The sequence below is a fragment of the Carcharhinus amblyrhynchos genome, chromosome 33, assembly GCF_965287045.1.
Source record: "Carcharhinus amblyrhynchos chromosome 33, sCarAmb.v2.hapA, whole genome shotgun sequence".
Taxonomy (NCBI): domain Eukaryota; kingdom Metazoa; phylum Chordata; class Chondrichthyes; order Carcharhiniformes; family Carcharhinidae; genus Carcharhinus; species Carcharhinus amblyrhynchos.
In genome coordinates, this window is record NC_137356.1 from 13,612,244 (window position 1) to 13,622,243 (window position 10,000).

The 10,000-nt window shown below is 49.7% G+C and overlaps 1 protein-coding gene across 1 annotated transcript in view; it reads right to left on the reverse strand.

Moving 5' to 3' along the window:
• The window catches only part of LOC145360918 (adhesion G protein-coupled receptor E3-like), a 68,405-nt gene extending 65,463 nt beyond the window's left edge, over positions 1–2,942 (reverse strand). The window contains exon 1 of the mRNA XM_080216423.1: positions 2,858–2,942. Within this exon, the coding sequence (XP_080072549.1) occupies positions 2,858–2,888 (31 nt within the window). The 5' untranslated portion in view covers positions 2,889–2,942. The remainder of the gene's footprint in view (positions 1–2,857) is intronic.
• Between the last annotated feature and the right edge of the window lie 7,058 nt (positions 2,943–10,000).

Genomic DNA, 10,000 nt, shown 5'->3' on the forward strand with positions numbered 1-10,000 from the left:
CCTTTCTCCTCTCTTTCTCATCCTTTCTTCCCTTTTTCTCTCTCTCTCTCACCTTCTCTTTCTCTCTCATCCTTTCTCCTTCTCTCTCTCTTTTGTCCTTTCTCCTTCGCTCTCATCTTTTGTCCTTCTCTCTCTCTCTCTCATCCTTTCTCCTTCTCTGTTTCGTCCTTTCTCCTTCTCTCTCTCTCATCCTTTCTCCTTCTCTCTCTTTCTTCTCCTTTCTCCTTCTCTCTCTCTATTGTCCTTTCTCCTTTGTACATAAAGTAACGATGGGTGGGATTTCCCGCCCTCACTCCTAAACCAGAAAGTCCCGCCCGGGGTCAACAGACCTTCCCATGGTCCACCCCTCGCCCACTCCGATTCCCGTGGCGGGGCGGGATGATAAAATTCCAGCTGTATCTGTCTGCCAGGAGCTGAACATGACGGGCTGCAGCAGTGGTGGACAACTAGTCACATCCAGTGGGCAACCAGCAGGCTGGGGGTGGAGGAGGCATATCTGGTTCTGAGTGATGGCCCACCAGAATGTTAACAGTTTCCACTCGTGTGGGGTTACCACATTCTGCTGATTCATCTCTGTGTAGCTCCAGTTACTGATGTGATTGAAGCGATCTGCACGTAAATCGATGCAAGTGAAGTGAGATGTGCGCAAATTGCTCACAACACTGACTACAACAGCCGTGCGCTCCCTCTGTGCCCAAAGCATCAATATTTCTTCAGTTCTTCCATTTGTAGTTCTATTAATATGTAAATGATGAAGCACTTCCTATAACTCTTAATACCATTCTGTACTCGATGGAGTTTAGAAGGATGGGGGGGGGCATCTTATTGAAACTTACTGAGAGGCCTGGATAGAGTGGACGTGGAGAGGACGTTTCCATTAGTGGGAGAGACTAGGATCCAAGGGCACAACCTCAGAGTAAAGGGACGATCCTTTAAAACAGAGATGAGGAGGAATTTCTTCAGCCAGAGAGTGGGGAATCTGTGGAACTCTTTGCCGCAGAAGGCTGTGGAGTGTCTTTAATAGATAGGTTCTTGATTAATAAGGGGGTCAGAGGTTACTGGGAGAAGGCAGGAGAATGGGGATGAGAAAAATATCAGCCATGATTGAATGGCGGAGCAGACTCGATGGGCCGAGTGGCCTAATTCTGCTCCTATGTCTTATGGTCCTAAGGAAATATTCGATGTGTACTAAGTGTGTATTTAATCTTATTCATGGGGCCAGTGAACAAGGCTAGTTTCAATCTTGAGAGAAAGGAAGGCCCTCACCAGTCTAGGTTGCCCGTCACTGAGCAAGGGGTTATGGGCCGGTCCGATGTAGTGGGTTATTGTTGGTGTTTGTTTACACAATCAGTTACAGATTTCCTTGCGCAAGGGAGAGGGCCTGGGTAAGATGCCCTATCAGTGCAGACACAATGGGCTGAATGGCCTCCTTCTGCACTGTAGGGATTCCATTGAGTCTATGATGTGCCGAATGGCCTTTGAGTCTATGATGGGCCGAATGGCCTCCTTTTGCACTGTAAGGATTCTATGGTGTTTATGATGGGCCGAATGGCCTCCTTCTGCACTGTAGGGATTCCATTGGGCCTATGATGGGCCAAATGGCCTACTTTTGCACTGTAAGGATTCTATGGTATCTATGATGGGCCGAATGGCCTCCTTCTGCACGGTAAGGATTCTATGGTGTCTATGATGGGCTGAATGGCCTCCTTTTGCACGGTAAGGATTCTATGGTGTCTGTGATGGGCCGAATGGCCTCCTTCTGCACGGTAAGGATTCTATGGTGTTTATGATGGATCGAATGGCCTCCTTTTGCACGGTAAGGATTCTATGGTGTTTATGATGGACCGAATGGCCTCCTTCTGCACTGTAGGGATTCTATGATTCTATGATGTGCAGGCATCACTGGCTGGGACGGCATTTGTTGCCCATCCCTAATTGCCCTTGAACTGAGTGGTTTACTTGGTTATCTCAGTGCCAACCGCACTGTGGTCCTGGAGTCACATGTAGGCCAGTCCAGGTAAGAACAGCAGATTTCCTTCCCTAAAGGGACATCAGACTGACCCTCCAATGAGGGAATGCTGCACGGTCAGAGATGCTGTCTTTTGAAGGGAGGTTACAGCAAGGCCAGGTCTGGCCCCTGAGGAAGATTCCCAGGGCAGTACTTTGAGGAAGAACGGGGGGGGGGGCGCTGTCCCCGGTGTCTGAATTGATATTAATCCTTCAACCCATATCGCAAAAAACAGACGATCTTGTTCATTATCGCGTTACAATGCGTGATCCCGTAACTGTGCCGAAAATTATTTTTCTACGTTAAAATGGCGACGATATTCAGAACAAACAAAGAACAATGAACAGTACAGCACAGGAACAGGCCCTTCGGCCCGCCAACTCTGTGCTGTTCACACTATCCTTCCTGTATCTCCCCATTCCCCACCCGCTTTGTACGCCTGTTAAGATAAGTCTCAAATGTAACTAGCGCATCCGCTTCAACCGTCTCACTTGGCAGCGCATTCCAGGCCCCCACCACCCTAAAAAAACTTCCCCTACACATCTCCACTGAACCTTCCTCCCCCCCCCCCGCCCCCCACTTGTCTTCATCTTGGGCCCCCCTTGTAATTGTCATTCCTGCCCTGTTGACCTTATCCTTACAATTTTACCATCAGGGTGTCCCCTCAGGGAGAACAAACCCAATTTACTCAACCTCTCCTCTTAGCTAATACCTTCCACGCCAGGCAACATCCCGGTAAACTCTTTCTGTAATCTCTCCAAAGCCTTCCCAAAGTGTGAGTACTCCATTACGTCGAGACAGCCCAATGTAGTTATATAAATGTTTTTCTTCTCGCCGGACGGTCCCTACCTTTGTGTAGCCCACCTGGATTGAACACCATTCTCAAAACATCTACATTTCAGCAACTCGCGTTCACTTCCTCCCTCCGACTGCCCGGCACTGGGGATCTTTATTGTCCTGCAAACTGGAAACACAACAAGCCCAAACATAGGTCTCCAGCCCTGGCAGTGACTCCATGTATAAATAGACCAGCAAGCCTGGGTATTAATAGAAGGCCCAGGATTATATTAGCTGCGATTCTGAAACATTGCTAGTGTGGAACGCACGTGTAGCCTGTTGGAAATGGCTCAAGGGAGATGGTGGCTCAGTGACTTGTAATGGAAAGGTAACAGGAATAAGGGGCTGGAGAATCTCAGCAGGTCTGGCATCAGAGAGAGAAGGAAGAGACAGAGGGCTGAAATTTCAAGCCCTTTCTTGCTGATCTTCCAGTACCGCCAATCTCCCAGTCCCACTGATCTTCCTGTCCCGGGGATTTTCCAATCCTGCTGACCTCCTAGTCCTGCTGATCTTCCAGTCCCACTGATCTTCCAGGCTCTGCTGATCTCCCAGTCCCCCTGATCTCCCAGTCCCACTGTTCTCCCAGTCCCACTGATCTTCCACTCCTGTGGATTTTCCAACCCTGCTGACTTCCCAGTCCTGCTGATCTTCCAGTCCCGTGGATTTTCCAATCTTGCTGACCTCCTAGTCCTGCTGATCTTCCAGTCCCACTGATCTTCCAGTCCCACTGATCTTCCAGTCCTGTGGATTTTCCAACCCTGCTGACTTCCCAGTCCTGCTGATCTTCCAGTTCTGCTGATCTTCCAGTCCTACTGATCTTCCAGTCCTGCTGATCTTCCCGTTCTGCTGATCTTCCAGTTCCGCTGATGTCCCAGTCCTGCTGATCATTCAGTCCCATTAATTGGTTTAGGGGGATTAGCCATGCTAAAATGTGCGGATTAGGGAGATTAGCCATGCTAAAATGTGCGGATTAGGGGGATTAGCCATGTTAAAATATACGGATTGGGGGATTAGCCATGCTAAAATATGCGGATTGGGGGATTAGCCATGCTAAAATATGCGGATTGGGGGATTAGCCACGCTAAAATGTGTGGATTAGGGGGATTAGCCATGCTAAACTGGCCCTTGGTGTTAGGGGATTTTTCAGGGTAAATATATGGGGATAGGTCTGGGTAGGATTGTTGTCGTTGGGCCAAATGGGGACCAAATGGCCTTCTTCTGCTCTGTGGAGATCCTATGATCATCCAAACTGGGCACTATTGGACTTTGCCCACTGTTAGATACCACATTGGTTTGCTTTTCTGGTAGTTCACTGTGTCCTTAGCTTGGGATGGAGGGAAGATCTCGTCTTGCAAAAAAGGCTCTTCCGTTCAAGTGCTGGAAAGATTCCAATCCGCTCGAATGTTTTTATGAACTTCAAGTGAGCTGGCGAGTAATCCCCCCCACGGCAGCTCTGCCTTCCAGGAAGAGGAGAGGTATTATCTGAAGTCAAGTGAGAAATTGTCATTTGAAGGGTGGGTTTTCGCAATCTCCACTTCCCCCAGGGCTCCATGCAGCCACTGTGTGAAACGCAGGCTGTGTTGCAACGTTGGAAAGGCTGTGACCAATTTGTGCAAAGCTTCCACCAGCAGAGAAAGAAATCGAAACAATGATCTTTTCGAGCCTTTTCCGCCCCAGGATACGATCGTGGGCAATTTCGTCATGGTCTCAACTCCACCTCTCTGCCTCTTAACCTTCTTGTTGGTCGATGGGATTGAGCCTGGAATGTATTTGCAGACCCAGCCATTCCTGCTCTCCGGGAAACTGACCCTCTGAGAGAAGAAATGCCTCCTCGTCCCAGCCAAGGGTTGAACAGGTCTTGACCTTCTCCAGCCCCCTCTTTCCCCCCATACAGGGGGTTTATGCCCAGCTGAGGCAGCTCACCATTGGGCTGCAAATGGGAGCTTCCATACCCGCCCAAGTCAATGGGCCACTTGTGTGGGGGAGTGGGTCATCTTCAGCAGGACTGGAAAACCCCCATCAACAGGAAGGGCTGAAACACCTCGGTCCTTACTCTTAAACTGCGCCCCCTGTCCTAGATTCCCCCACTAAGGGGGGGAGACATCCTCTCAGCCTCTACCCTGCACAACCGCCTGGGAACCTTGTGAAATTTCACCAAGATCACCCCTCATTTGGCACGGCGGCACAGTGATCAGCACTGCTGCCTCAGGGCGCCAGGGACCCGGGTTCGATTCCTGGCTTGGGTCACTGTCTGTGCGGAGTCTGCACGTTCTCCCCGTGTCTGCGTGGGTTTCCTCCGGGTGCTCCGGTTTTCTCCCACAGTCCAAAGATGTGTAGGCTAGATGGATTGGCCATACTTAATTGCCCCTTAGTGTCCAAAGATGTGCAGATATGTGGATTGGCACTGCTAACTTGCCCCTTAGTGTCCAAAGATGGACAGTTTAGGTAGATTGGCCGTGCTAAGTTGCCTCTTAGTGTCAGGAGGATTAGCAGGGTTAATATATGGGGTTACGGGGATAGGGCCTGGGTGGGATTATTGTTGGTGCAGGCTCGATGGGCTGAATGGCCTCCTGCACTGCAGGGATTCCACAGTTCTTTGGTGGCCAGGATTCGAGTCAGTGGGCTTTGAGAGTTAGTTTTGACCGTGAGTGGGCAAAGAGTGGTCCTTAGGAGACAGAAGCGAACCTTTCTCTCTAAGTCAGGCGAATGTACGAAACATGGAGCTCACTCATCTCGTTATCATTCTTGTTGTTCGTAGGCAGGAGAGAGCAAGACATCAGTGGAAGCACCAGGCTTGCCAATGGCAGCACAGTGAAGAGGAAGGGGTGGTAGGTTCTCCTCCTCACGCAGAGCAAGAGCCTCAGAGCCGTCACTCGGAGGCACCTTGCCAGACCCAGGATCTACAGGCAGCAACTAAAGTTCTGGCTGATGTCCAAGAACCCAGTGTTGCCACAGAGTGTGCATGTCCAGGGAACTGGCTGTTCCTGTTTCTTGCCATCTTTAAGATTTAAGGGGAATTGAGAAGTCGTCAACAATACCCAGAGCCAGCTTGGAGAACTGGGGAGGTGGTGATATACCGGGATTGTCACTGGGCTGGTAATCCAGAACCTACCACGAGGGGATGGGTATGGTTAGCACTGCTGCCTCACAGTGCCAGAGGCCCGGGTTCACACAGAGTGTGTGTGTGTGTGGAATGGGCTGCCAAAGGAGGTAGTACAACATTTAAAAGACTCCTGTACAGGGACATGGATGGGAAAGGATTAGAGGGAAATGGGCCCAAACGCAGGCAAATGGGACTAGTTCCGTCTCGGAAACCTGGTCAGCATGCTCAAGATGGGCCGAAGGGCCTGTCTCCGTGCTGTTTATCTCTATGATTCTATGACTGTATGGAGATGGCCATTGCCTGGCACTTGTGTGGCGTGAGTGTTACTTGGACGTTGCCCAGGTCTTGCTGTGTTTGGACATGGACTTCCTCAGTATCTGAGGAGTGGCGAATGGTGCTGAGCACTGTGCAGTCATCGGCGAACATTCCCCACTTCTGACCTTGGGATACAAGGAGAGGTGGCTAGATGGGTAGAGAACCGGCTTGGCCACAGGAGACAGAGGGTAGGAGTGGAAAGGTCTTTTTCCAGCTGGAGGTCTGTGACCGGTGGTGTTCCGCAGGGCTCTGTACTGGGACCTCTGCTATTTGTAATATATATAAATGATCTGGAAGAAGGTGTAACCGGTGTGATCAGCAAGTTTGCAGATGACACGAAGATGGCTGGATTTGCAGATAGCGATGAACATTGTCGAACAATACAGCGGGATATAGATAGGCTGGAAAATTGGGCGGGGAAATGGCAGATGGAATTTAATCCAGATAAATGTGAGGTGATGCATTTTGGTAGAACCAATGTAGGGGGGAGTTATACAATAAATGGCAGAACAATCAAGAGTATAGAAACACAGAGGGACCTGGGTGTGCAAGTCCACAGATCTTGAAGGTGGCAGCACAGGTGGAGAAGGTGGTGAAGAAGGCATATGGTATGCTTGCCTTTATAGGACGGGGTATGGAGTATAAAAGCTGGAGTCTGATGGTGCAGCTGTATAGAACGCTGGTTAGGCCACATTTTGAGTACTGTATCCAATTCTGGTCGCCGCACTATCAAAAGGACGTGGAGGCTTTAGAGAGAGTGCAGAGAAGGTTTACCAGGATGCTGCCTGGTATGGAGGGTCTTAGCTATGAGGAGAGAGTGGGTAGACTAGGGTTCTTCTCCCTGGAAAGTTGGAGAATGAGGGGAGACCTAATAGAGGTGTACAAAATTATGAAGGGTATAGATAGGGTGAACAGTGGGAAGCTTTATCCCAGGTCAGAGGTGACGATCACGAGGGGTCACAGGCTCAAGGTGAGGGGGGTGAGGTTTAACTCCGATATCAGAGGGACTTTTTTTACACAGAGGGCGGTGGGGGCCTGGAATGCGTTGCCAAATAGGGTGGTGGAGGCGGACACGCTGGGATCGTTTAAGAATTACCTGGATAGTCACATGAACAGACTGGGAATGGAGGGATACAAACAAATGGTCTAGTTGGACCAATGAGCAGCGCAGGCTTGGAGGGCCGAAGGGCCTGTTTCCTGTACTGTTCTTTGTTCTGACGTTGGAGGGAAGGTCATTGATGAAGCAGCCGAAGATGGTTGGACCTCGGACACCACCTCAGCGACTCCAGGACCCACAGTTGAGCCGAACCTTATGTAACAACTGAAGCTATCGAGCACCGTTACATTCCAGGGAAACCACGAATCTGCGTTCCACCAAAACAGGAAATGGGCTCGTTTAAAACCTGACCTGTTCTAGATTTTGACAACCAAATTTGGAGAAGCTGGTGAGGACAAGCATAATGATATTACACAAAGCCAGGGAGGGGGTTAAAAAAAGATTAGAACGGTTGAAAAAAGTCTTTAAACTGAAGGAAAAACATTAAAACTGTTAAAAAAAACATTGAAACTGTTTTTTGAAATAAAGTTAATATAATCACAAACATATATTTTTCTCCCAGTTTGCTGTTGTGCTGACCCATGATAAGGATCCAGGTCTCTCCCTACTCTACGTGCTATAAATTGACATCCCAAAGCTCTTAAATTGACTTTAAAGTTTATTTATTACTGTCGCAAGTTGGCTTCCATTAACACTGCAATGAAGTTACTGTGAAAATCCCCGAGTCGCCGCACTCTGGCACGTGCTCGGATACACTGAGGGAGAATTTAGCACGGCCAATGCACCCGAACCAGCACCTCTTTCGGACTGTGGGAGGAAACCAGGGGAAACCCACGCAGACACGGGGAGAATGTGCGAACTCCACACAGGCAGAGACCCGAGCCAGGAATCGAACCCAGGTCTCTGAGGCACTGACCACTGTGCCACCGTGCCGTTAAAGGGTCAAGCGATATGGTGAGGTTGGGTGGGGGGGTGTAGACAGGCTCAGGATATTGAATTTGATGATCGGCCATGATCGAAATGAACGGTGGAACGGACCAGTGCGACTGACCTGTGCAGGGTCAGGCTGTGGGAGGAAAATGGAGCACCCGGAGGCAACCCACGCAGACACGGGGAGGATGTGCAGACTCCGCACAGACAGTGACCCGAGCCGGGAATCGAACCCAGGGTCCCTGGAGCTGAGAGGCAGCAGCGCTAACCCGCTGTGCCACCGTGCCATCCAAGGAAGTACTTTTAAAGTCTAGCCACAGCTTTAGTGCAGGAAACACTGCAATTGACTTACAGACAGGAAGCTCCCACACTGAAATGTGTTTGAGGTATAAATTGAGGAATACGTCTAGTGGAGATCTGATGTTCAAAAATCATAGGGGGTGGGGGAATCGGTGGGGGGGGGGGGTGCAGTGTGAGGTAGTGGGGGCTGCATAGGTAGAGTAGATAGGGTGAAACTGTTCCCTAGCATAAGAGGATGGAGTGCGAGAGATTGAAAATGACGTGCCAATGAGATCTGAGGAAAAAAAAAGTTTTTCACCTTTTTCCATTCATTCGTGGGACACGGGCGTTGGGCCAGCATTTATTACCCATCCCGAGTCGTCCTTGAACTGAGTGGCTTGTTAGACCATTTCAGAGGGCAGTGGAGACTCAGCCACACTGCTGCGGCTCTGGAGTCACCTGTAGGCCAGACTGGCTAAGAATAGAAGATTTCCTTCCCTAAAGGACATGAATGAACCAGATGGGTTTTTCCGACAATGGTTTCATGGTCATCAGTAGATTCTTAATTCCAGATTTTTAAAAACAAAATTAAATTCAAATTCCACCATCTGCCATGGTGGGATTAGAACCCAGGTCCCCAGAACATTAGCTAACTTTTTGGATTGACCGTCCAACAATAATACCATTAGGCCATCACTTGTTCCACTCAATGCACCCTAACCAGCACGTCTTTCAGACTGTGGGGGGGGGGGGCACCCGGAGGAAACCCATGCAGACACGGGGAGAATGTGCAAACTCCGCACAGACAGTGACCCGAGCCAGTGAGAGGTTGGGGTGTGGAATGCACTGTCTGGAGGTGCGGTGGAGGCAGGTTCAATTGAGGCATTCAAGGGGGCATTGGATGATTATTTGAACAGGAACACAGTGCAGTGGGTGGGGGAGGTATGGGGGAAAAGGCAGGGGAATGGCACTGAGTCATGACACTCGTTTGCAGAGCCAGGTGCAGACACGATGGGCCGAATGGCCTCCACGCGCTCTGTGACGGTGTTGGGATAACAGAATCTTTTAAGTTGGCCAAAAAGAACATTTGGGCTTCAGTTTTTCGCCCAAAGTCTTGAAGAGGGAAACATTCCCTTGAACACAAGGCTTCACTTGAGAGTTAACTTAGCACGCACAGCCAATACTCTGGAACCGGCCTGAGCCTGTCGTGGGAGGCAGTGGCGTAGTGCTATCGCCATTCGATTAATTAATCCAGAGTAGCCCTCGGGGGATTTGGGTTCGAATCCTTGATGGTGAAAACTAAATTCAATAAAAAAATTTGGAATTAAAAGTTGTCATAAAACCCTATTTAGCTCACTAATGTCCCTTTAGGAAATGTGTTCTCCTTGTGACTCCAGAGCCACAGCAATGTGGTTGATTCTGAGACATCCTCGAGGTTGGGAGAGTATTGCTAGTATCAGCAATCCTTCAC